This window comes from Phyllobates terribilis, unplaced genomic scaffold (genome assembly GCF_046119375.1).
Source record: "Phyllobates terribilis strain yellow unplaced genomic scaffold, ASM4611937v1 Scaffold_12__6_contigs__length_324123572, whole genome shotgun sequence".
Lineage (NCBI taxonomy): Eukaryota > Metazoa > Chordata > Amphibia > Anura > Dendrobatidae > Phyllobates > Phyllobates terribilis.
This window is the reverse complement of record NW_027362772.1, coordinates 182,010,771-182,037,930: the sequence shown is the minus strand read 5'-3', so window position 1 is coordinate 182,037,930 and position 27,160 is coordinate 182,010,771. Positions and strand designations below refer to the sequence as shown.

The window sequence follows — 27,160 nt, the reverse complement described above, 5'->3', positions numbered from 1 at the left end:
CCCCTCAAAAAAAATGACGTGGGGTCCCCCCTATGTTAATAGCTAGCAAAGGCTAGGCAGACAGCTGGGGGCTGATATTAATAGCCCAGGAAGGGTGCCATGAATATTGGCCCCCTCCCAGGCTAGAAACACCAGCCGTCAGCCGCCCCAGAAATGGCGCATCCATAGGATCCAAAGGTAGCTAATTTGAAGAATCTAGAATATAAGACATATTTTCAGTTGTTTCACACTTTTTTGTTAAGTATATAATTCCACATGTGTTAATTCATAGTTTTGATGCCTTCAGTGTGAATGTACAATTTTCATAGTCATGAAAATACAGAAAAATCTTTAAATGAGAAGGTGTGTCCAAACTTTTGGTCTGTACTGTATATATATATATATATATATATATATATATATATATATATATATACACACAGTGCCTTGTGAAAGTATTTGGCCCCCTTGAACTTTTCTATCTTTTGCCACATTTCTGGCTTTAAACATAAAGATATAAATTTTTTTTGGGAAGAATCAACAACAAGTGGGACACAATCGTGAAGTGCCACTGTGACATCCCCAGCCCCAACGACCGGCCCAGCTACCGAGTACTCCACGGCCCAGGGGGCGAGTCATCTTTGGCGTCACGAACAGGATATGAACCCACCCATTATCACCGGCTATTGTGCGCCTAGAGACTGTGTTCTATACTGAATGTGGTGCCCGCCCCAGAAGAATGGCGCCATTATGTGCGTTATCAAGGACAACAAAGAGCCTCCCATCATGGACCGGGTCCCAGAATGACGCCAAAAGTGCAACCCGCCCCATGCATCTGTGGCCATATACCTGGATCTGTCCATCAGTCAGGGGGAGCCGCCCCTACGTGTGGCCGACAGCAAGCTGCCATGGAACCGCCCCCGAAAGGGGAGAGGAGAGAAGAAACCTGGGAGACAGGGAGGAGACTCCAGCAGTCTAGACAGACCGCACCCGGCAGGCAGCATGGAGAGGAGTCAGGACCGAACTCCCGCCCGTGGCTTGCAGCAACCCGAGATGCCCCTCACCCTGGAGGAGGCGATCTCCAAATTATCCCTGGAGGATACGGAGTTCCTCCACACCAAGGTACAAGAGCTAGGCCGGAGGATGGAGAGGGCCCAGCAGGATGCCATCGCTAGCTGGAAGGAGGAGCTGCTGGGGAAGATCGTGACCCGGCAGCAGCCAGCGCTGCGTTCCACCAGCAGCGCCCCAGCCCCGAAGGAGCCTGAACGGAGCCAGGAGGCAGAGAGCAGCACAGGAGCCGCCGCGGGAGCAGGTAAGAGGAGTCTCCCTGTCCCAGGCGAAGAGAGTGCTGACCTGCTCCTGGGCCCCCTGGCGGAGCCTCCGATCCTGGGCGCCTGCTCCGCCGACCTGCTCCTAGGCCCCCTACCAGAGCCACCTGCCGCCGCACCCGAGTGGGTGTACGGAAGCCCCATCTATGACTGGTCCGCCAAGTTCGAGGACCAGCAGGGACTCCTTCTGACACCCACACCCGCACCCCCGGTTGCCTGCCAAGGAGGAGAGGAGTTTTGGTGGGACAACCGGGAGGGGGACCTCATGGGGTTCCCGTGGGAGACCCAGACCCAGGCCCTCAGGAGGGAGTAGCACTGTAGGTGGGAGCTCCTGCAGTTAGAAAAGGAGCGGCACGACCGGCAGGTGCGTTGGGAGCAGATGGAGGCCCGGAATATGGCGGCCAAAACCCAGGCCCGCAAGACAAGATCTGCCACGTCCAGTCCCCGTCTGGAGTGGATAGTGGTGAAATTCGACCTGGAAGCCGGGTGGGGCTTCATTAGAGAGCCGCAGATGGCCTGGGACGTCTTTGTGAACCCCATCTCCAACAGGGACATCCCGGCAGAGACCTCTACCCCGGTGACCGTGTCACCTTTACCCAACACAAGGGAGAGCGCGGGTGGTATGCCCTCCAGGTGTACAGAGTAGTGGAGGAGGGAAAGGACATGCCCCCGCAGTACAAGGCTGATGACCTGGCTGGGTCAGCCAGCAGAAATCAGGTGTTCCCCAGGAGGGAGCACCACTATTGAACTGTTCAGTTAAAAGACTGTATATAGTTACCCGGAAGGGTACAGCACTGCTTAAGTTTATGTTGAAGAAGTTTGTTTTTGTGTGACTTTAAAGTTCTATAAGTGTACCCGGTAAGGGTAAAAGGACTGAAGGGTTATGGACGGTGAATAACCGAAAAACTTTCAATGTAAATAGTTTGCACTTATTAAAGTGCCTCTTATTGGTTTTATATACAAAGACCTCAGAACAAAAACCCGTTTGGCGTGGCCGAAGACATGGTCCAACGACTGGATCATCTATGCCCTGCAGCCACGCCCAGGGCCTACGTTGAGGGTTTTCGGGCGGGTCCCTCATGTTCATCAGAATTGCACCTTGTTCAGTGGAATGGACACCCGGTTACAGATCGCGCTGTAGCCTGCTAAAAATGTTTTATATGAGAAATATTTTATATGTGTGAAGAAAAATGTTCTTTAAAAGTTTTATATAGCAACCTGTAACGTTCAAGTAATGTGCCTCCCATAAAGAGAAGAAAAGTTTTGGTTATTATCTTCTATGTGAATGCATTCTAAAAATTGTATGTCTAAAACCGTGTTTTACTCTGTTCCAGCCCGCGGACGTGCTGTGTTTTACCAGGGGGGTATGTGGCGCCCCTGCGGGTTCAGTCGCCACAGAGGTACTGCATCTCACCCAGAGGTGTGGTATCTCACTCTCAGGTAAGGAAGGAATACTGCCCGGGACCCTAACACCTGCATCCAACACTACACTACTCCAGACCGGCAGGAGGGGCAGGATGCGTCGCTCTCCTGCTGAGCCCTGTCCCTGGCTGGAGTGGGGGGAACCAAAGTAGGGGAAACCATGTAGTGGGTGTGGGTGGAGGAAGGAGTTTAGGGGAGCACTTCAGCTGGTGTATAAGAAGGGATGGAACCATCTAGAAGGGTTCCAGTCAGAGGAGGACAGTGAGTGGGAGCAGGAGCTCTGCTCAGGCGGAGCGGGCCTGAGGGAGAGAGGCCCAGGAGGTGAGACTGACTGAGGAGAGGAGAGGAACAGAAAGGAAGGCTCCAGGAGTGAAGAAGGGATCCCAGGGGTACGGGCAGTGCTGGAGGCCACCCGTACGCCCGAATCTACCAGGCGGTGGAGGGATCGAGCCGCAGAGGGGACCGGCCCCTAACTAGTGAGAATTACAAAGTTCAACTAGAAACCGGAGGCTTCTCTACTTTCAGGGTGCAGTTGCCACATCCGCACTCAAGTCGCCAAAAAGGTAATAGGATCCAGGGAACTCCAGGTTGCCCAGAAAGATCCGAGGATACCGGCTTGGGACACTGTTTGCGAGGCACAGGGCAAGAAGGGTGAGAGCCAGCGCAGGAAGACGGCTGAGAAGGGCATATAGAACGAGGTCCTGTCAGGCCCTCTTGAAATACCTGAGGGACTGCTGAACCCCTGCCCGGTGAATGCAGCACAACATGGGAAGTTATGATCTGCAGTTGTAACCAGGAGCAAAGTGAGAACTGTGAGTAAATCCGGAAGACTGCACCCCACTGTCTCTGTGAATTATTACTGCTGCGCCATCACCCCCTGCACTACACTGCACCACAACCGCTACCTCAACATCTACAACATCTACACTGCCCTGGAGCTAAGCTCTACCTGTGGAGAGCTAAACCAACTCTGCTGCATTAACAACAGCTCCAGAGGACCTGCTCTGCAGCGGCGGCTCCCTTTAGCCGCATACCACAGGTAGCATCACGAACATTAAAAGAACTTTAAATCCCCTTTATTAAATCATTCCCCTTTTCATTGACTGCCCTGGGTCACAGAGCGGGTCACTGCCACTGTGACATCCCCAGCCCCAATGACCGGCCCGGCTACCGAGTACCCCACGGCCCAGGGGGCGAGTCATCTTCATATGGGCTGCTGGTCGTGCGATCTGCTAGATCTTTAAAAGATTATGAGATCCTTAATTTTCAGACTATCTTTGCCCCTGGAGGTTCCAAGTGGGAGATATTGCCATCATGTTTCCTATATGATTTTACGCCCACATATCGTCCCTTGGTGAGCTCATATGGGCTGCTGGTCATGTGATGTGCTAGGTCTTTCGAAGATTATGAGACCCTTAATTTTCAGGATATCTTTGCCCCTGGAGGTCCCAAGTGGGATATTGTCATCATGTCTCCTATATGATTTTATCTTTCTATAGAGATGAAACATGGCATGGATAGCATCATCCATCTGACGATATTAAGTTGGAGGTGATGTTCGTCATTTCGCCACAACGCCGAAAATATATCTCCCATAATCTCCGGATCTATGCAAACTCCAATATTCATCAGTGACCACTGGATCCAGAGTGTCTGAGTTAATTCCTTTGAACAAAGGAAGCTCTTACCTCGAAAGTGTACTTCTCCGCCTCTGAGTATACGAGTCCTAGACTTGGTGGCTGGCTATCAGTAAAATCCGTGTTGTAATTACCTGTTCACTGCAGGAGGTCCTACTTCAATGGAAGTTGAAATGCCAGCTCTCACTTCCCCAGTTATAATTAATCCCATATGTTCAATGTGAGGGTGATATGTCCCCTCTCAGAAGTCTTTATGGATTTTATAATTTTACAACAATATCCTATAGACTTTATTACAATGAGGAAATAGAAACCAAAATTGCATTTTTAAACAAAGCTCCAAAAGTAGCAATTATGGGTTGGATAAATCTCGTCATGTATACTCCCCTTCTGAGCTGTTCTAGCCAAGCAAAGTGCTAAGAGGGATCAGATAACCGACTCCACTGTAACCCTAGATCCTTAGGGCCCCCAAACAAATTACATGAAAGTCCGCCAAAAATCCCTGATTTCAGCAAGACCGGCTGACCATCTGATGTGTATGGAGGCCTCCTGAGATTCCCCTGACTGATAATGTCGAGAGGAGAAGGATCGGTATGTTAGAGTTTCCTTTTGTTTTCAGGGGAGATAAATGGCTGAAAACATGATGACCAACATTTATCTGGTGTGTATATGGTCATTTTTCTGAAATAGAGAAAGTTATAAGGAGGGTGGGATTACCTTGCTGCCCCTTGTTGCACTCAGTGGACACAACAGTCTCCATTAATTTAGATTTACTGCAATCTCTAACAGATATTCTCATGTAAAACAGGCAATTCCATTGACAGGTTCACGTTCATTGCAACTATAATTTGCAAAGCATTTGTAGAATACAATTAGTAAATTGCTTATTTAGCAATTGAATGTCATTATTGGTAGTGCTCCATAAAGTTGCAGTAATGATTACAGACCATTGGGAAACACTTCTAATATCAGGAATGGCTACTTAAAGGGAAATTCAAGTCTCTGACATTAATAGCTTTTCCAATTGGAGTTTAGAAAATTGACAACCAAGTGTGAATGAAAAGAGCTGTACATGTACATATTCATTCTTAGAGGTAAGAAATGTGGCCCCATTCTCTAGATGGGAGTTTTTCTTAAATGTGGGATATCTGTTAGTTATTTCTGACATTTTTTGTGTCACGTGAATCTGTAGGGGAGCTGTGTGATTATAACTAACAGAGTACAGCAGAGCTGAGCTTAGTCTCATTTCAAACACATTTGCAGCTGCAGTTTTCTTCTCATAATGCTTCAATTTCCATCTCACAGGTAGTCAGGGGAAGGGCTGACTTCATTGTAAGAGGAGAGCTACAATGGCAAATGTGTATGAAATGAGACAAGGTTAAACTCTGCTGTATTTATAGTTATTATCACACACAGCTCTGCAGTGAGATCAGGAGAGCAGCCGTTACATATCACACTGGTAACGCCGCTTTTGATTTAAAATAAGCCATGGAGGCAGATTCTTAGGGAGATTAGTGTCCCGCCCAGAGATCTTAACAGCTCATTTACATATTAAGAAAAATGTGAATTTCTCTGGAATAAGACATTGGTTCGCAGATATCAAGGTATCATTTTATTCACCTTCCTATGATCTACATGCCCATATAGACGGCTCAGGAGGGTTGATCCTACTGACAGATGCCCTTTAAACAGAGTCTTGATATATTTTTTAAATCTATTAAGCAATGAATAAAATGCATTTTTGAGGTGAAACTACTTATAAAATGCTGAAAAAGCCCCCAGGCGTCTTTCAGGCATTATTTTGCTTTTCCATTGACTTCTATTATAAGCTAGGGAGCGTCTTCCTAGCAGAAAATGGCGGAAGAATGGACATATCACTTCCGTGAAATGCCTGCCATTTTTGAAAGCAGAAAGCAGGTAAAAGACGGAACATATGAAGAGCAAGTCATTTTTTTATTTCATTTGCTTATAAAGCGCCATTAATTCCCAAGCACTTTGCATACATTATCATCACTGTCCCCATTGGGGCTCACAATCTACATTGCTTATCAGTATGTCTTTGAAGTGTGGGAGAAAATCAGAGGAAACTTTCTAAAACACTGGGAGAACATACAAACTCCTTGTAGATGTTGTCCTTGTGGGTTTTGAACCCAGGACTCCATCGCTGCAAAGCAACAGGGCAAACCACTGAGCCACCATATTTTCCATGGAAATTAATAATGAAATTAATTTGATTACTTTGTGACCTGTAGAAGCGCAGAGTGAACATACCCTTTGGGTATGCTCACCATGAGTTTTATGAGGAATTTTTAGAGCAAAAACTGAGCTGAAACTCTCCAAATGTTCCTCAAAACCCTTCAGTTTCTGCTCAGTGGTTATGTGCACACGGAGTCTTTTTACTGACTTTCTTTTAGAGGGAACTGAGTAGAACTTCCAAGTTTTTGAGGAGTTTTGCATTTTTGGAGAAGCATTTGAAGAGTTTTTTCTCAGATCCATCTGCTCTAAAAACTCCTTGAAAAACTCTGCATATAGGCAGTTTCCTTAGGGTAAGTGCACATGGAATTTTTACGAAACAGTAAAAAATGAAGAGTTTTCTAATGGAAACCGCTAAAGGATATGTGCACACATAATTTTTTTGGAGGATGTTTTGGTGCAAAAATTGAGCAGAAACTGAGTAGAGACTCTCCAAATGGTCCTCAGCAACTCCATATTCCTCAAGAACTGAGTTTCGTCTCAGTTTCTTCTCTGAAAATCCTACAAAAAAGACTTTGTGTGCACATCTCCAATGAAAACGCTCCGTCTTTGAGGAGTTTTTGGAGGAGTTTTTTGTTTCCTGAAGCCATTTAAGAAGCTATTTAAAGATGATCAGTCATCAGGATTTCATACCCCAAACTAGCAACATGTATGTAAAGGCACTTTAATGCTGAGTAAATCCTTACCTTACTTGTAGAAATCCGTTTTACTGTTTTAGAGAAATCCATAGTTGAAATTGTATGCTAATGAGTTGTAAGTGCAGTGACATGTGTGACCTAGAACCAGAAGGCAGTAGGCAGGGAAAAGCCAGAGAGGCAGGAGAGTTCTAAGTCCAGAGCCTGCCCATTGCACTTGCAACTCATCAGCATACAATTTCAACTATGGATTTTTCTGAAACAGCACAATGGATTTCTAGAAGAAAGGTAAGGATTTACTAATCAGCATTAAAGCGCCTTTACATTCATGGCATTAGTGTGGTGTACGAAGTCCCGAAGACAGGTTCTCTTTAAAAGTTTTTGAAAGCTTTGAACATATGAAAAGGAAAGTGGTCTTACAATATAAATGAATAGGAAGAGCGTGAGGCAAGTCACTACTCACGGACAAGCCATAAGGCTGAGTAGTCAAGAGGTCTGGGGTAAGATACCGAGAGGGCTCATCATAAACAAAAGGGGTAAGGCAAAGGCGTAGTCAGGTCACAGTCCAAGGTCAGAATTCCAGGAAGGTAGTGGATCAAGGCAAAGGGGCTAGGCAAACAGATGGTCAGAGGCAAGGTCCAAGGTCAGGTAGCAATAGATCCGAGACACAACACTGAAGAACAAGGCAAAGATGCACTACTCAGCTAAGGCTACAACTGGCAGTAATCAGAGGCAGACAGCCAGCTAAATAGCTAGGGAATCACTCAGAACAGGAGACACCTGTAGGAAACCCAGCATGCCCTGATTGGGCAACTGGACTGTCACTCACAACACTGACAGCTCAGCACGCCCCCACCCAAGATTGGACGACTGAGCTGTCTATCACAATACCGACAGCTCAGCACGCCCCCGCCCCAGATTGGATGGCTGAGCTGCCACTAACCACACTGAGTGGAGGAATCATGACAAGTAGCCTTTCAAGGATTTTTTTGAGAGATGTTTCAGGTAATTCTTGAGTGGACCTGCTCTAAAAGATTCCTTCAATATGTATGTTCTCCACATATTTGCTTGAGTTTCCTTCCACACTCAAAAAAATATATTGATAACTAGTTTAAAAGTTAGATTGGGAACATAGGCCATTGTGAGGGATGGCGATCTCTGTACAGAGCTGTGACATATGTAGGTACTATATAAAATAAATGTATTAAATTAAAAAAATATATATCATCTCAGCACCCTAAACAAGCTTAGGCGAGGAGGCGTATATATATACACGTGTCCTGAATCTTAAACTATTTAATCCTCATGAGTTGTTCCTGCAAGCAGGCATTTGAAATTTGGGTTGTTCAAACACATTAATCTACATTCTTGCCGACCACAATTATTAGCTGTGTCAATACGAATCTCCTAATAGCAGTCAAAGACAATTACTCCATTCACATTAAAACATCCCTAGCAGGCAGATTTTTCTAAACAAATTCCATCTGAAAAATCAAAAAAGTTACTCTTTTTTTTATATTGTTAGGAAATACGGACAAGTCATAACAGATAAGAGGCAAAGATATCAACAGATTCACTGGTAATAAAATACTGTATGACACTAGTACTTCAGCATCAGTATAACTGCTGGACAACAGTTAAGACACCAACTTCTACACAGAGGGACAAAAATATCAAGGTTGAAACTTTTGAGTGATTTTGAAAATGTTCTCAAGTCTAAGGGAATATTGAGAAGTACTGTACATTTCTACTAACGTCAGTCATCCAACAGTCGGATCACATCGACCTGTAGTAAAATTGCAGCTAGCTGTAGGCAATTCAGGGTTAACCTATAGGACACAGCATAGTACCATGTTGTCTAGCCTATTAACCTATTGCAACAATATTGGACTGGGTTGGCAAAGGCCCATCAGTGACATTGATTCTTGGGGCCCACTCTTCAGCTACATGCAAAAATAACCTGACCCTAGTACACAAATTTATTTTTGTTTCTATGTAATATTAATTTGGCTAGCTTATTTAATGAATGATTAGGTGCTACCTTTTTCTGAAAATTGTGAATGAAGTGTAATAGCACTGCTCATTAGCACTCCTTCACAGGGGCGGCCTACCGGAGGATTCTCCTGTTCAGCTAACGGCCAGTCCAAGCCTGTATAGCAACCATTACTTCTGGCTCCATTGCAAACATAATAAAAAGTAACTTCTTTTTAGCTGCTTCTTGACTCAAGCACAACGCTTCCTACCTGGGGTAAGATGTCCTCTTCTCCCTATCAATTTTCCATGTTTTCAAGTTTGCTACTATTGCAGCACCAGTGGAGACCACATCAATCTGTAGGTTTATACCACCATATGGAGAACATAGTCATAAAACCAACATGGAATGAGCCCCAATTTTCCAATGGCCCCATAGTAACTGCATTGGCTGTTTTTATAGTATGTCTGTTCTTTATACAAATTACACCAACAACGATGTGATGATGATTTTAATAATATTCATGCTGTAGACTGGCCCCATTGCAGTACCATGCGTCATCTCCATAAAGGAGTTGTTCACTCCATAGGATAGGGCATCAATGTATGATCGGCACCCCGCCGCTCAGCTGTTATCGGTGCCAGCAGCGGTGGCCGCCGGCCGGAAGTGCTTACCTGTGGAGCTTGGCCGTCAAGTTGTAGTGGCTGATGTGGGGTACTACATATCAGCCTCCCATTCAATTGAATAGGAGGCGGATGTGCAGTAACAAGCGCCTTCCACTACAACTTGACGGCCAAGGACCGCACGTAAGCACTTCCGGACGCCAGCTGCTGCTGGCACCGATAACAGCTGATCAGCGGGGTGCTGCATGCGGGACCCCGGCCGATCATACATTGATGCCCTATCCTATGGATAGGGCATCAATGTGAAAGTAGTGGACAACTCCTTTAATGTTGGCTATACAAGATTTTAATGAGACTGTTACCTGGGCTAAAGGTTCACCAAGTACATGCGTCAAACCACCTAACATTCATTCAGTTTTTAATTTGATTTATATATCTATTATTATTTTTTAATAGACAATTAAAAGACTAGATATCACTCCTCCCAGTGAAGACCCCAAGGGACCCTAATGGGCGGAGGTGAACAGCAGTTACTGTAAGGTGCAGCATCTGTTGAAAGTACATGAAACAGCTGGGTGACAGGAGTATAGGAGACAAATCTGAACCCAGGACTGTAGGCAGATGAATTATTATTAAATACTCAGTAGTCACCAATGTAAAAAACACATAGGATTTATATAAGAAAAAGTAAAAAAAATAGATAAATAAAAACAGAGACATAATAATAAATTATATATATATTATTTGTTTTTAATTAAAAATAAATTATAAAAGTTACTTTAACATTTAATCCTAATATAAAGAATAAATATTAATAATCAATGTATAACAATTAATTTGAATTTTGCATTCTTTATTTTTTAACTAAACATATAAAAATAATTATAAATATAATACATATACATAATAATTATAATAATAAATAAAATAATAATAATAAACATAATAATAATAATAATAATAGTTATATTGATAATGTTTCATTAATAATACTAATTTATAAATCCTAAAAATGAAACTATTAGTTCTCAATAAATTGCAAATATTGGCTTATAATGAATAAAATAAATGAAAATGTATTTATCTTAAAAATACTTGGTATCCTTAGTTTATTATAGAAATTCTAAAAACATAACTATTCTTCTAATTTACTACACATAATATTTATATATTTAGTAAACCTTTTTTTACATTTCTAAATCTGAGCACGACATTAATGTACCGACACAAATATAAATTTTGATAAATTGGGTGAAGCTTTGGGTAATCTGTATTACATGGTTTTATGGCGGAATCAGTACGATCATAATGAAAATAAGCAAACACAAAGCGTATTAGCAGGTAAAGTACACACTTGTGCACAGTTTTGCACTCTTTCACTTCTTTTCTATTGATTGTCAGACTCTAAATCATTCCCAAAAGAAGCCTCTAATTTCCTAATCTCACGCATGGAAGCCTCTAAATGGCAACAGGTGTGAAAACCGCACAATGACAGAGGCCGTCGTGGTCGGCTCAAGGGCATTTTGCCAATTTCTTTCCTTTAATATATATATATATATATATATATATATATATATATATATATACATACACATATATATATAATAAAATGCATACAGGTAGACAACCAAAATAACCTACCGTGTACGGCTGCATGGGGTCACTTATATACAGCATCTTAGTCTTCCTGGAATACAAATGCAGAAGGCAAGTGTCCCAGCAGAGCAGTCATAGGGTCAGTAGAACGCAATGGAGACTAGGTAAGAAATGCAACATGTAGACAGTGCGCAGGTATACGACCCAGTGCATATGTCTTAGAGGATGCTGTGGTACATGGAAGCAGTTTGTTAGGTTTTTTTTTCTTTTTTTTTCTCATCTCCCTTGGTTCTGTCAACTAGCTGCATCCAACAACAAACTTGAGTCCACCCCCTTTCCTCATGACTATTCATTAAACCACCAGGCAGGCCCAGGCTTGCCCAGTGTTGTATTGGACGATACCATGTACCCAAGGAGGGGGGGGTTTCTATTCTTTAATATCACTAAAAGCAATATATTTTAAGTCTGTAAAGATGGATTTTAAATGCCGGTAGGTGATATGTCGTATTTAATGTGACACGCGACTGTGTTACACATGGTGTAAAAACAAGGTATTAATATAAGAAGCCTCGTTGGTTGGTTACTTGTCACCATCGCGAAGGTAACATCAATAAGTCTCATCTCCAAGCCAAGATTACGGGGACACAAAGTTTAACTTCATAACACAAGAAGTCTCTGGGTTAACAGGTATTAATCTGTTGACATTCTGCATTTGCTGTGGTATTAACCTGCCTGAGTGATGTGGAAGGACAGATAAAATGCCGCTATCCAGGCGGAAACGCGCGTATTGTTTTAGTTTTCATCTTATAGAATAACGTAATAGGTGGTGATGGATCCAAAGTCCACCTGAAACCTAACAGATCAGGCGTGAGTGTACTTGACCCCAGTATTTAACCCCCCACCACCACCACCTCCACATTCAAAGTGGTCCAGGTTTGGTGCCATCAGCTTTTACCATCCCTGCCCATGTTTGTGGAGGGAAGAATGAAGTCACCGGGGATCTTCTTTCCTTGTATCGGCTCTGCAGGGTGAAGGTGCCAACAACAGAATTCTTCCCCTGCAGGTCTGCTGCTTCATTAGTGACTACACAGCAAACAAGGCAATCGGTTGGCAGCCCTCTCCATAAAGACGCAAAATTCAGAGATCCAATGAACCCACTTGAAAAAATCCAATATATGCAAAATATACAAAGCCCATGTGAAGATATCAAAATGTGGTTTATTCTGCCAAGAACATCAGTGACAACATTTCGACCCATAATAGGTTCTTGATAAAGACCTATTACAAGTCGAAATGTTGTCAATGATGTTCTTGGCAGAATAAATCAGATTTTGATATCTTCACCTGAGATTTAGACACTGTCTATTTTGCATATATCATTCATTAGTCTTCTCCATCACAGACAGCTGATCTATAGCAGGAGGACCCTCAAACAGCTCCCAATATCTCAGTGTCTGGGGTTCCGGTGAGTATAAACGTAGGAAGTGGCATTAAGGTGTTAGATGCACCTGAGATTTTTGGTTTTAAAGGGAATCTGTCACCAGGTTTTTGCCACCTAATTTGAGAGCAGCATAATGTAGGGGAGAGGTTCTGATTCCAGTGATGATGGTGGCAGCATCATGCTGTGGAGAGGCTTTTCTTCAGCAGGGGCAGGGATACTGGTCGGAGTTGATGGGAAGTTGGTTGGAGCTAAATACAGGGCAATCCTGGAAGAAAACCTGTTAGAGGCTGCAAAAAACTTGAGACTGGGTTGTAGGTTCACATTCCAGCAGGACAACGACTCTGAACATACTGCCAGAGCTACAATGGATGGTTTATGTGTGTGAATGGCCCAGTCACAGTCCAGACCGAAATCCCATTGAGAATCTGTGGCAGTAATGAAGTTCTCCTGACCGTCCGCACTTTCTGCCTTAGTTGACATTGTGCATCGTCTTACCAGCTTTCCTAAATCCCTTCTATGGTGTCAGAGTGAGAATGTCTCCGTGGAGGGTGTGATGAAGCTGCCATCAAAGGCTTGGCTTGGCCTATAATTAGTATTGCACCCTACACCTGATCCTGCTGCATTATCTTTTCCCGGTAGTGACAACAAAGCCTTGAAGGAGTTGGGAAGCCAAGCGGTGAAGTGAAGGGGTTGCCTGCCAGGAGAGGTGTCAGGGACCTGACAACAAGAGGCTGACACAGAGATCGGGCCGAATACCCACATTAATGGCAGATGTCACTGCATCAGTTTAGTGTATGTCTGTGACGTGTTATTCATGATGTATATGTTACACAAATTCCATTGTAATCCAGCATGGATATGAGCCTTGCACCCTCTTTCTTCTTGTTTGGAGGAGTACGGTGCAACATTTTTCTTTTTATCTATCCATCTATCTAATATTTAAGTATGTGTATATCTATGAAGACTGAGAGGAGACTTAATAGCTGTCTACAAATACCTCAAGGGCTGTCACATTGTAGAAGGATCATCTTTATTCTCATTTTCACAAGGAAAGACTAGAATCAATGGGATGAAACTAAATGGGAGGAGACACAGATTAGATATTAGAAAAAACTTTTTGACAGTTAGGGTGATTAATGAGTGGAACAGGCTGCCACGAGAGGTGGTGAGTTCCCCTTCAATGGACGTCTTCAAACAGAGGCTGGACAGACATCTGTCTGAGATGATTTAGTGAATCCTGCTTTGAGCAGGGGTTGGACCAGATGACCCAGGAGGTCCCTTCCAACTCTACCATTCTATGATTCTATGATTCTATGAAATATCTATGTATTCAATATCTATACATATCATCTTTCTTTCTGTCGTTCTTTCTTTCCATCACTTCTATCTATGCATCTATCTATTTAAATAATATTTTCTATGTATTCATCTATCTATCCATCTATCTATCTAAATCATATTCATGTATTCATATCTTTCATGTATCTATCTATCTATCTATCTATCTATCTAAATCATATTCATGTATTCATATCTTTCATGTATCTATCTATCTATCTATCTAGCTATCTATCTATCTATCTATCTATCTATCTATCCATCAATCTATTCATCTATGTAAAGAAAGGCTGAAGCAGCACCATAGTAGCAAAGGGTGCAAATCAAGGGATTGCAATCAAATCCACATGTAGATATGATGTAAAAAAATGGCAACACTCCATGATTCAAGTAAAAAGAAAATGTTGTGGCTTTGTTAAGCTATGTGGTTACATTTGTGGCTCAATAAAGGCACAACTTTTTCTTTTTACTTGAATCTTGGAATGCTTCCATTTTATGCATCATTTCTATATACCTATTTACAGTATATATCTACAGTCCTGCTCATCGTTATTGGCACTCATGAATTTTAAGTACATAATGTGGAATATCTCCTGGAAAAAATGAATCAAGTGAAACAGTTTTTTTGTATAGAGACTCGTGTTAAATACAAAAGAGCAAATGATAAATAATAATTTAAAACAAAAAACAATAGGAGGGAAAAATAGCGAAACCTAAAGCTTGCTGTGTCACTAGTATTGGCATCCTTTACATTAATTTAGTTTGGAAACACATTTTGACTCGCCTGTGATAAATCACAAAAGAGATTCACCTGTGATTAATTGTTGGTGCCCATGTGACTGTAGTATCGGCGTCTCTGCCCCCTGACAGGCAGAGACGCCGTCCCACTTACCCCCGCGCTCCCTGCACGGCGTCCTCCAGCGCTCCTGCCTCTGTTGCTACCGGCGCGCGCAGCTTCCCGGGTACTGTGCTTAGGGCGCACGCTCCCTCCCTCTTAAAGGGGCCGCGCGCACAGTCCTAAGGAGTCCCTGGCCAATGGCCGGAGGACCTCTCATATAAAAGGCACCTCCTCCAAAATGGAGGTGCCAGTGCAAGGTTGTAGCTTTGTGTGTTAAACTCTGCTTCAGCCCTCAGGTCCCGCTGCTAGCCTGACTACCAGTCCAGCCCGCCAGCCTGACTACCAGTCCAGTCCGCCAGCTTGACTACAAGTCCAGCCTGCCAGCCTGACTACCAGTCCTGCACGCCAGCCTGACTACCAGCCCTTCCCGCCAGCTTGTCTACTCTCCAGCCCAACAGTCTGTCTACAGTCCAGTCCGCCAGTCTGTCTATGGGCCCTGCCTGTTACCTGCCGTGCCTGCCAGCCCACTTTCCTAGAAGCACCTGCCTGTTACCTGCCGTGCCTGCCAGCCAGCCTACCTGGAGGCTCCTGCTTGTTACCTGCCGTACCTGCCAGCCCGCTTACCTAGAAGCACCTGCCTGTTACCTGCCGTGCCTACCAGCCCGCCTACCTGGAGGCTCCTGCTTGTTACCTGCCGTGCCTGCCAGTCCGTCTGCCCGGATCACCTGTCAGTCTGCCTGCCGTGCTCACCTGCTGTACCGGTCAGTCCCTGCCTTCTGACCCGTGGGAGTCACCTGCTCTCATACAAGGTCGGTCCCCAGAGTAGCACCTGGTCCCTCTGCTCGGTCCTTCCCTGGTCACGGAGTCGATTGAGCCGCCGTACGACCTTGGTCGGTCCGAGTTGATACCTAGTTACGCCCCTCTGGTCCCTCCTTGCACCGCAGCACAGAGGTTCCACCACCCGGATCCGTAACAGTTTGCATGGGCCATGGAACCCGGTGGTCCCCAGGCCCCTTCGCTTGCTGACCTGTACCAGGAGATTTCTCGTCAGAGATCCCAACAGGAAACCATCCTGACCTACCTGCGGTCTGTCAACTCGCTGTCTGTTCCACCTGTGTGTGCCTCAAGTCGAGCGACACCTGTTCCGGCAGTGCCGCTGCCTACCAATACCACGGCATCCAGCCTAGGACCCCGGCTTTCTGCGCCTCCTCGTTTTGGAGGTGACCCCGTCCTATGTCGGGGCTTTCTGAACCAGTGCACGCTGCACTTTGAACTTCTGCCACATCAGTTTCCCTCCGACCGGGCCAAGGTGGCGTTCATCATGTCTCACCTCACCGGGGAAGCATTGGCATGGCTAAACCCTCTATGGGAGAGAGGGGATTCCCTGGTGTCTGATCTTCCGGCTTTCCTCACTGCCTTCCAGAGGGTCTTCGATGAACCTGAACGAAGGATTTCTACTGCCTCCTCATTGCTCCGTCTCCACCAAGGGAGTCTCACCGTGGGCCAGTATGCCATACGGTTCCATACCCTCGCTTCTGAGCTTGCCTGGGACAACGAGGCCCTGGTGTCCACCTTCTGGGAGGGTCGTTCCGGTCGGATTAAGGACGAGTTAGCCGGCCGGGACATTCCTACCACCCTGGATGACCTGGTGTCACTGACTACCCGGAGTGACATCCGTTTCCTAGAACGTGCCAAGGAGACTACCCGGGAGAGAAGATTTCCCCGTCTTGCTCCTGTTTTCCAGAAACCGGCTTCCCAAACAGCAACTCCCCGGGCACGCTCGCCCGAACCCATGCAGATCGACCAGACCAAGATGGCCAAGTCTCGCCAAGAAACACGCCGAGCCGAGGGGAGCTGTTTCTACTGTGGTAGTAAGGAGCACCTGATCCGTTCCTGTCCAGTGAAGCCGGGAAACTCCAGTGTCTAGGACCGCTCGGAGAGGTCGTCCTAGGCAAGAATAAATCCTCTCCATTCTTGACTTTGTCCGTCTCTATCTCCTGTGGAGAGAACCGCTTCTTTGAAACCGCACATCTGGACTCCGGAGCTGCTGGGAATCTCATTTCCCAGTCCCTTGAAGAGAAGTATCAGATTCCTACCAAATCTCTGGCTGAACCATTGGCAGTCGCTTCGGTGGATGGAAGACTCCTTCCGGTGACCATCTTGCTCGTCACAGAGCCTGTAACCCTGCAGGTGGGAATGCTGCACTCAGAGAGGATCTCCTTCTATGTGCTTTCCGGACTCTCTCACCCTCTTTTGCTAGGTCTACCCTGGCTACAGAGACATGAACCCGTTCTGAACTGGCAATCCGGTGAGGTGCTCCGTTAGGGGCAGGATTGACATAAGACCTGCCTGGTTCCGGTTCGCCCGGCTCGACCTCCATCTACTCCGACTAATTTACCCGGTCTACCGGCACCTTACTGGTCCTATGCTGATATCTTCAACAAAAAGGAGGCAGAGACACTGCCACCTCATAGGCCATATGACTGCCCTATCGACCTGATACCCGGTGCCACTCCACCCCGTGGGCATATTTATCCGTTGTCGTTGGCCGAAACCCAGGCCATGTCGGAGTACATCGAAGAAAATCTGGCTAGGGGATTCATCCGGAAATCTTCCTAACCGGCTGGAGCTGGATTTTTCTTCGTAAAAAAGAAAGATGGTTCACTCTGCCCATGTATCGATTATAGAGGTCTCAACCAAATCACTATCAAAAACAAATACCCCCTGCCGCTCATCTCTGAGCTGTTCGACCGCCTTAAAGGCGCGAAGATCTTCACCAAGCTCGATCTTCGTGGGGCGTATAACTTGGTCCGGATCCGCCAAGGAGACGAGTGGAAGATGGCATTCAATACCCGGGACGTCAATATGAATACCGCGTGATGCCCTTCGGCCTCTGTAATGCTCCCGCTGTCTTCCAAGAATTAGTTAACGATATCTTCCCTGACCTCTTATATTCCTGCGTGGTGGTGTACCTGGACGACATCTTGGTTTTCTCTCCGGATCTTCCCACACACCGGAGGGATGTTCGTCAGGTCCTGCTTAGGCTCAGGCAGAATCACCTTTATGCAAAATTTGAGAAGTGCCTCTTCGAGCAGACCTCCCTTCCGTTCCTGGGCTATATTATCTCTAAGACAGGTCTACGGATGCACCCCGAGAAGGTCTCTGCCATCTTAAAGTGGCCCCGTCCGGAGGGGTTGAAGGCGATTCAGCGATTCCTGGGCTTTGCCAACTATTACCGTCTCTTCATTCCACATTTCTCTTCCCGGACTGCTACCATCTCTGCGCTCACCAGAAAGGGAGCAAATCCTAAGGAATGGCCGTCCGAAGCGGAAGAGGCCTTCCTTTCCTTAAAACAAGCCTTCTCTGCCGCCCCTGTGCTGCACCGTACAGATAGCAACAAACAGTTCTTTCTGGAGGTTGATGCTTCCTCTTCCAGAGCCAGAGCTATGCTCACCCAGAAATCTTCCGGGAGAATGGTAACCTGCGGCTTCTTCTCCAAGCTCTTCTCCTCGTCTGAGCGCAACTACTCCATAGGAGACCGAGAACTGCTAGCCATCAAATTGGCGCTGGAGGAGTGGCGTTACCTGCTTGAGGGGGCTCTGCACCCGGTGGTCATCTACACTGACCACAAAAACCTGGCATATCTACAGAATGCCCAAAGACTCAATCCACGACAGGCCTGGTGGTCTTTGTTCTTCACCCGCTTCAATTTTACCCTACATTACCGCCTGGCGGACAAGAACATTAAAGCCGACGCCTTGTCCCGATCCTTCCTGTCGTCCGATCAAGAGGAGGAGCCTATGCATATCATCGACCCCTCCAAAGTGATGAATGTGGCCCCCTTGGACCCCCCTTGGTCCCACCCGGTAAGACGTTTGTAGCGGTTCCAGATCGTAAGAAGGTTCTTCACTGGGGTCATTCATCCAAACTCGCCGGCCATGCTGGCCAGAAGACCTTCCTGCTCATTACCCGGCATTACTGGTGGCCTACCCTGCGCCAGGATGTGGTAGACTTCGTCACGGCCTGTTCGTCCTGTGCTCGCAATAAAGTTCCCAGACATCTTCCAGCCGGCCGTCTCCTGCCTCTTCTCGTACCTGCTGCCCCATGGCAACACATTGCTATGGACTTTATTACTGATCTCCCTGTTTCTGCCGGTTGTATGGTCATTTGGGTGGTCGCTGACCGCTTTTTTAAAATGGCCCACTTCATCCCTCTGCCTGGTCTCCCGTCTGCATCTGTGCTGGCTAAGGATTTCATCCATCACATTTTTCGTCTCCACGGCCTACCCCTCCACATAGTGTCTGATCGAAGGGTCCAGTTCACTTTGCGCTTCTGGAGAGCTACGTGTAAACTGCTGGATGTCACCCTGGATTTCTCCTCTGCTTACCATCCGCAGTCCAATGGCCAAGTGGAACGTATCAACCAGATCCTTACCAGTTACCTCCGGCACTTCGTCAACGCTCACCATACCGATTGGGTGGAGCTCCTACCATGGGCCGAGTTCTCCTACAACAACCATGAGAGCAAATCTTCTTCCAAGTCCCTGTTCTTTGTGGTCTACGGTCAACATCCCCGGATTCCGTTTCCCGTTTCTGCTGCTGAGGACAGCCCTGCCGTGGAGTCCCTGGTCAGCGAATTTTCTACTATTTGGGAGGACACTAGGTCCGCACTTCTTCCATCCTCTGAGCAGATGAAGAAACATGCTGATAAGAGACATCTGGATCCGCCTCAATTTCGTCTGGGAGACAAGGTTTGGCTCTCCTCCATACATGTTCGTCTCAAAATACCCTCCTATAAGTTGGGTCCACTGTTCATCGGTCCATTTGAAGTCCTCAAGCAAATCAACCCAGTAGCTTACAAGTTAAAACTCCCGGCCACCTTACAGATTCTCAACTCCTTCCACGTATCTCTCTTCAAACCAGTTGTGCTTAATTCTTTTTCCAACAATCCAGGTACCTCCCCAGCTCCGCTCTCCGCTGAGGACGTCTATGAGGTAGAGAACATTCTGGCCACCAAGAGGGTAAGAGGAAAAACTTTTTTTCTGGCGGATTGGAAGGGGTTTGGCCCAGAAGAGAGAACTTGGGAACCCAGGGAGAACATCCACGCCCCGCTTCTCCTTAAAAAAATTCTTTCAGGCCTAAAAAAGAGGGGGCGTAAAGGGGGGGGCTACTGTAGTATCGGCGTCTCTGCCCCCTGACAGGCAGAGAAGCTGTCCCACTTACCGCCGCACTCCCTGCCTGGCGTCCTCCAGCGCTCCTGCCTCTGTTGCTGCCGGCGCGCGCAGTTTCCCGGGCACTGTGCTTAGTGCGCGCGCACGCTCCCTCCCTCTTAAAGGGGCCGCGCACGCCGTCCTAAGGAGTCCCCGGCCAATGGCTGGAGGACAACTCATATAAAAGGCACCTCCTCCAAAATGGAGGTGCCCATGCAAGGTTGTAGCTTTGTGCGTTAAACTCTGCTTCAGCCCTCAGGTCCCACTGCTAGCCTGACTACCAGTCCAGCCCGCCAGCCTGACTACCAATCCAGTCCGCCAGCTTGACTACAAGTCCAGCCTGCCAGCCTGACTACCAGTCCTGCCCGACAGCCTGACTACCAGCCCTTCCCGCCAGTTTGTCTACTCTCCAGCCCGACAGTCTGTCTACAGTCCAGTCCGCCAGTCTGTCTATGGGCCCTGCCTGTTACCTGCCGTGCCTGCCAGCCCACTTTCCTAGAAGCACCTGCCTGTTACCGGCCGTGCCTACCAGCCAGCCTACCTGGAGGCTCCTGCTTGTTACCTGTCATGCCTGCCAGCCCGCTTACCTAGAAGCACCTGCCTGTTACCTGCTGTGCCTACCAGCCCGCCTACCTGGAGGCTCCTGATTGTTACCTGCCATGCCTGCCAGTCCGTCTGCCCGGATTACCCGTCAGTCTGCCTGCCGTGCTCACCTGCTGTACCGGTCAGTCCCTGCCTTCTGACCCGTGGGAGTCACCTGCTCTCATACAAGGTCGGTCCCCAGAGTAGCACCTGGTCCCTCTGCTCGGTCCTTCCCTGGTCGCGGAGTCGATTGAGCCGCCGTACGACCTTGGTCGGTCCGAGTTGATACCTAGTTACGCCCCTCTGGTCCCTCCTTGCACCGCAGCACAGAGGTTCCACCACCCGGATCCGTAACAGTGACATGAATTAGCCAATGAATGATAACTTCAGTGTTTTAAAAAGCCACAAGGTAGGCCCTGTTCCTTGGTCACAATGTTGAAGACAAAGGAGCTGTAGTAGATAGAAAACTCCAGCACTCAAATTCATGAAATGCAAATAGTTTATTGATAAAGTAACAAAAACAGGGAAAATCAGACCCAAAATGAAGTCAGATACTGGTTTCGATGTTTTGGCCTGTCATGGCCTTTTTCAAGGTATCTGAATGCAGGAGCATCCCAGCGTGTGGTTACACGGTCTCTGTGAGCACCCATTTTCTATGCTCTCTGAAGACAAATGAGCTGTCTGACGACATCAGAACTGTTATTATTAGCAAACATAAGATTTCCAAAGGGTATAACGCCATCTCCAAAGAACTTAGTATCCCAATTTCAACAGTGCTCAATGTTGTTAAGAAGTTTGCCAAGCATGGAACTGTCAAGAACCTCCCTGGACGTGGGGGAAAGAGGTAAATTGACAATAGATGTCTTCGAAGGTTGGTGCGAATAGTGGAAAAAATACCACGTCGAACATTAAAAGACCTGAAGGCCAAACTGGAACAGTCTGGTGTCATGGTTTCAACAAGTACCATACGCCGCACACTAAACGAAGCAGAGGTTTATGGGCGAAGGCCAAGGAAGAAACCATTGCTGAAGAAAAGACATAAAAAGGAACGACTGATCTTAGCCAAAGAGTACCTTGACAAACCACAATCCTTCTGGGAAAATGTTCTGTGGACAGATGAAACAAAAATAGAGCTTTTTGGCAATGCAAAGCAACAGTATGTTTACAGATGGCGCAATGAAGCTTATAAGGAAAAGAACACCTTACCAACAGTTAAGCATGGAGGAGGATCCATAATGCTGTGGGTTTGCTTTGCTGCGTCTGGTACTGGAGGCCTTGACAGTATCACAGGAATCATGAAATCAGAGATTTATCAAGAGATTTTAGAGCGAAATGTCCTACCCAGTGTAAGAAAACTTGGTTTGAGTTGAAGATCATGGGTCCTCCAGCAAGACAATGACCCAAAGCACACATCCAAAAGTACACAGGAATGGTTGAAAAAGAAAAAATGGACCGTTTTAAAATGGCCAGCAATGAGTCCTGACCTCAATCCCATTGAAAACCTTTGGGGTGAGCTGAAATCTGCCATTGGGAAAAAGAACCCTGCAAACATTCAAGAGCTTGAACAAACTGCAAAGGAAGAGTGGGAGAAAATTCCAGCTGAGAAGTGCAAGAAGCTTATAGATGGCTACAAGAAACGTTTGGAGGCTGTCAGAAATGCCAAAGGGTGTGCAACCAAGTATTAATTAGGGGTGCCTTTATTGCTGCACATGCTGTTTATTCTGTTTCTTCTTTGAAATTGCAACATGGAAGCTGAAAAACAATGTTTTATTGTTGGATTACTTTGGACCACTAACTAAAAAATCCTGAGGATATAACTTTGGTACATTTGCATTTATTTATGAAGATGTTGTACAGTCAGAAAAAAAATAAAAGGGTGCCAATAATGGTGAGCAGCACTGTAGCTATCTAATTCATTCTATTTATATTATCTATCTATCTTTCTATCTATCTCGTTCTTTTTCGGACAGTAGCATACTTTACATTTTTTACATTTTATAAGAAAAGAATGTAATGAACATGTTTAGATTAAACTTGCAGCAAGTCCATACGGAGCCACATAACAGACCAGGTCTCATTCTTGCAGGTATGGCGCCACATGTGAGGGTGCCAGCTCTACGTGTCATGGCATAAACTTTTCTTGAGTATTTTAGCATTACTGTACAGTGTGAATCTCTGCCAACAGTGATCATGCTCGGACAAAGCCCTGCCCTGCTAGCAACATTTATCCCTGCAAAGAGCATTTTCCAACAAAGTAAAAAATATCTAAGTGATGATAAACGGTTTTATCACAATGCCATCACATGGAATATAAATATACATGAATGAAAATCAATATATGGCTGTTATAGCTGCTTCTTGTTGATTGGTAACAATCATTATGCTCCCATATATCCTCCAGCTTTCCTACAGTCCAGAATGACAGATTGACATATTTCCCTAGTCAATTAAACATGTAGGAGTAGGGGACACGTAACTCCAATACTAGACACATCTGACATCCAAAAGTCTGGGAACAATGGATAGTAGCAGGTGTTGGATATGTGGCCATATTAGTGTCCACCCAAGATTTAGTTTTCAATAACATACAACATGCAAATGACGCTCTTAGTGAGTTTATATACAGTTGTGCTCAAAAGTTTACATACCCTGGCAGAAACATAAGGCCAAGTCGACCTGTCACTGGCTACAGCAGAACAAAGTGAAGGTTCTGGAGTGGCCATCTCAGTCTCCTGACCTCAATATCATTGAGCCACTCTGGGGAGATCTCAAGCGCGCAGTTCATGCTAGACAGCCCAGGAATTTACAGGAACTGGAGGCTTTTTGCCAAGAAGAATGGGCAGCTTTACCATCTGAGAAAATAAAGAACCTCATCCACAACTACCACAAAAGACTTCAAGCTGTCATTGATGTTAGAGGGGGGCAATACACAGTATTAAGAACTGGGGTATGGGAACTTTTGATCAGGGTCATTTAGATGTTTTTGATTGTCATTAAGATTTATAATGAGAAAACACAGTAGTTTTACAATAAATGGCTTCACCCAACCAATAACCATGAGTGGAGAAAAAGTTTTTTGCTATCATTCATATTCTCTGAAACAAGGCGAAGAAAGGAAAAATTCTGCAGGGGTATGTAAACTTTTGAGCACAACTGTATATATATATACAGTATATGCATATATATATACACACAGGTGTTTCTCACATCATTAGAATATCAAAAAGTTAATTTATTTCAGTTCTTCTATACAAAACGTGAAACTCATATATTATATGGAGTCATTACTAACAGAGTGATCTATTTCAAGTGTTTATTTCTGTTAATGTTGATTATTCTGGCTTACAACCAATGAAAACACAGAAGTCATTATCTCAGTAAATTAGAATACTTTATAGCAACAGCTTGAAAAATGATTTTAAAACCTGAAATGTTGGCCTACTGAAATGTATGCTCAGTAAATGCACTCAATACTTGGTCGGGGCTCCTTTTGTATCAATTACAGCATCAATGACATGGAGGCGACATGGAGGCGATCAGCCTGTGGCCCTGCTGAGGTGTTATGGAAGCCCAGGTTGCTTTGATAGTAGCCTTCAGCTCGTCTGCATTGTTGGGTCTGGTGTCTCTCATCTTCCTCTTGACAATACCCCATAGATTCTCTATAATAGATTCTCTATGGGGTTAAGGTCAGGCGAGTTTGCTGCCAATCAAGCACAGTGATACGGTTGCTTGTAAACCAGGTATTGGTACTTTTGGCAGTGTGGACAGGTGCCAAGTCCTGCTGGAGAATGGCATTTCCAACTCCAAAAAGCTTGTCAGCAGAGGGAAGCATGAAGTGCTCTAAAATGTCCTGGTAGACGGCTGCGCTGACTTTGGTCTTGATAAAACACAGTGGACCTACACCAGCAGATGACATGGCTCCCCAAACCATCACTGATTGTGGGAACTTCACACTAGACCTCAAGCAGCTTGGATTGTGGCCTCTCCACTCTTCCTCCAGACTCTGGGACCTTGATTTCCAAATGAAATGCAAAATTTACTTTCATCTGAAAACACCACCTTAAACTACTGAGCCACAGTCCAGGTCTTTTTCTCCTTGGCCCAGGTAAGACGCTTCTGGCGTTGTCTATTGGTCACGAGTGGCTTGACACAAGGAATGCGACACTTGTAGCCCATGTCCTGGATACGTCTGTGTGTGGTGGCTCTTGAAGCAATGACTCCAGCAGCAGTCCACTCCTTGTGAATCTCCCCCAAATTTTTGAATTACCTTTTCTTAATCCTTTCAAGGCTGCGGTTATCCCGGCTGCTTGTGCACCTTTTTCTACCACACTTTTCCTTCCACTCAACTTTCCATTAATATGCTTGGCTACAGCAGTCTGTGAACAGCCAGCTTCTTTAGCAATGACCTTTTGTGGCTTACCCTCCTTGTGGAGTGTGTCAATGACTGCCTTCTGGACATCTGTCAAGTCAGCAGTCTTCCCCATGATTGTGGAGCCTACTGAAACAGACTAAGGGACCTTTTTAAACGCTTAGGAAGCCTTTGCAGGTATTTTTTGTTAATTATTCTAATTTACTGAGATAATGACCTTTGTGTTTTCATTGGCTGTAAGCCATAATCATCAACATTAACAGAAATAAACACTTGAAATAGATCACTCCGTTTGTAATGACTCTATATAATATATGCGTTTCACTTTTTGTATTGAAGAACTGAAACAAATTAACTTTTTGATGATTTTCTAATTTTGTGAGAAGCACCTATATATGTGTGTGTGTGTTTTACAGGAATCAGCAAAGTAAGCAGAGCATAAGGCAAAAAGGATTAAGTCACCCTCCTAAACAAGAGAATTTCAAGCGCATCGAGTCATTTTACCTGCTTCTGGCCGTAACTGTGCAATGGAAGTTTAGCTTGTAGAAGTGATATAGCCCTAATCTAAAAATTATAAAAAAAATGTTTTTTACAAGACTGTAGTACTCAGCAACAGCCTCTAGGAGGAGTCTGTGTCCTGTATGGACACATGGAGCACCGCAGCAAGCAGGAAAGCGGAAGCAGTCGTAGCATCATGATAATAATAATTAAAGTAAAAATACCATCACTGCCGCAATAAAATCATACTTGATTCCATGGGGTACTTTAAGGGTGCAAAGATGTTAAATATGTTTTTGCAGTGTAAAAATAATAGAAGTACCTCAGCAATCACTTTGCTTTACTTCTGCTGATCCTAATATACATTATGACCCCGATTTATGAAGACTGGCATTTTACACATTATTCTTGATGAGGTCTGAGCTGGAATAAGATGCGGCAAGTTAATTAGCAGGCGTGTGCAATCAAAGTTGAGCTGGAAGCAGCCTGGAGAATTTTAGAATGACATCTAATCACATCTACTTATTTTCATGCCTGAGAGCTGATAGGAAAATAGCAGGCTCTTGAATGCAGCTCTGGGTGTGAGTAGAGTAGTTTACATTATGAGCTAAAAGTGAGCGCAATTTCTTCCTCTGCTCCATATATTCATCCCACTTCACACTTACCATGATGGATTCATTCATGTTCCTCATCTGATAGGCGTCCATGTTCACTTCGGTCTGATTGGAGACCTCGGAGTTGCTTGAGTGACTTGACTGAGGCAGATCGAAATAATTACTGTCTGGTTCCCTGCCGGAAAGAAGAAATAAAACGTGAGTTACCAGTAGGTATGTCATTGTGATGCTTCAGGTCATAGACAATCCATAGGTCAGAGAAATCCAGAAATATACAGCGGGTGTGGAACTACAACTGCCAGCATACAAAGTGACAACCAATTTAAAGGGAATCTGTCAGCAGGTTTTTGCTATGTAATCTAACAGCAGCATGACATAGAGGCAGAGACCCTGATTCCTGCGATGTATCACTTAGTTTACTGGGTGCAGCAGTTGTGATAGAATCATAGCTTTCTCTGCTGCAGATCTCGGAATGTTGAGCTCTGTATAACCCCGCCCCCACCACTGATTGGCTGCTTTCTGTGTATAACCCCGCCCCCATCACTGATTGGCTGCTTTCTGTGTAATAATCCACCTGTTGCTATAGTAAGTGGAAAAATCCCAAAAATGCTGTTGGTGGATCTGATGTCCTGGGTATACCTGGCTTTTCCAGGTCTTGCAGTGAATGGGCATGGAATCTGCTTGGCTCAGTAAAGGGTTGGAAACAAAAAGCACTGTTTCAGGCAAAGAAAGCAGCTATGTGTTTCTGATCATGTACAATCCCTTTAAGGCTCCTCCTTGCAGCCCCGCTTAATAATTTAAACGCCCAACACAAACTTTAAATCTT

The 27,160-nt window shown here is 45.3% G+C and overlaps 1 protein-coding gene across 7 annotated transcripts in view; it reads right to left on the bottom strand.

Moving 5' to 3' along the window:
- Positions 1 to 27,160, bottom strand: part of TP73 (tumor protein p73) — a 201,833-nt gene that overhangs the window by 117,561 nt on the left and 57,112 nt on the right. For 6 of the 7 annotated variants that reach the window (XM_073656505.1, XM_073656503.1, XM_073656504.1 and 3 more), the window contains exon 3: positions 26,386 to 26,509. In XM_073656505.1, coding sequence (XP_073512606.1) covers positions 26,386 to 26,509 — 124 coding nt within the window. Of the gene's footprint in view, positions 1 to 11,490; positions 11,752 to 26,385; positions 26,510 to 27,160 lie in introns of those variants that run through there. The other variant, XM_073656508.1, reaches the window with a different exon arrangement.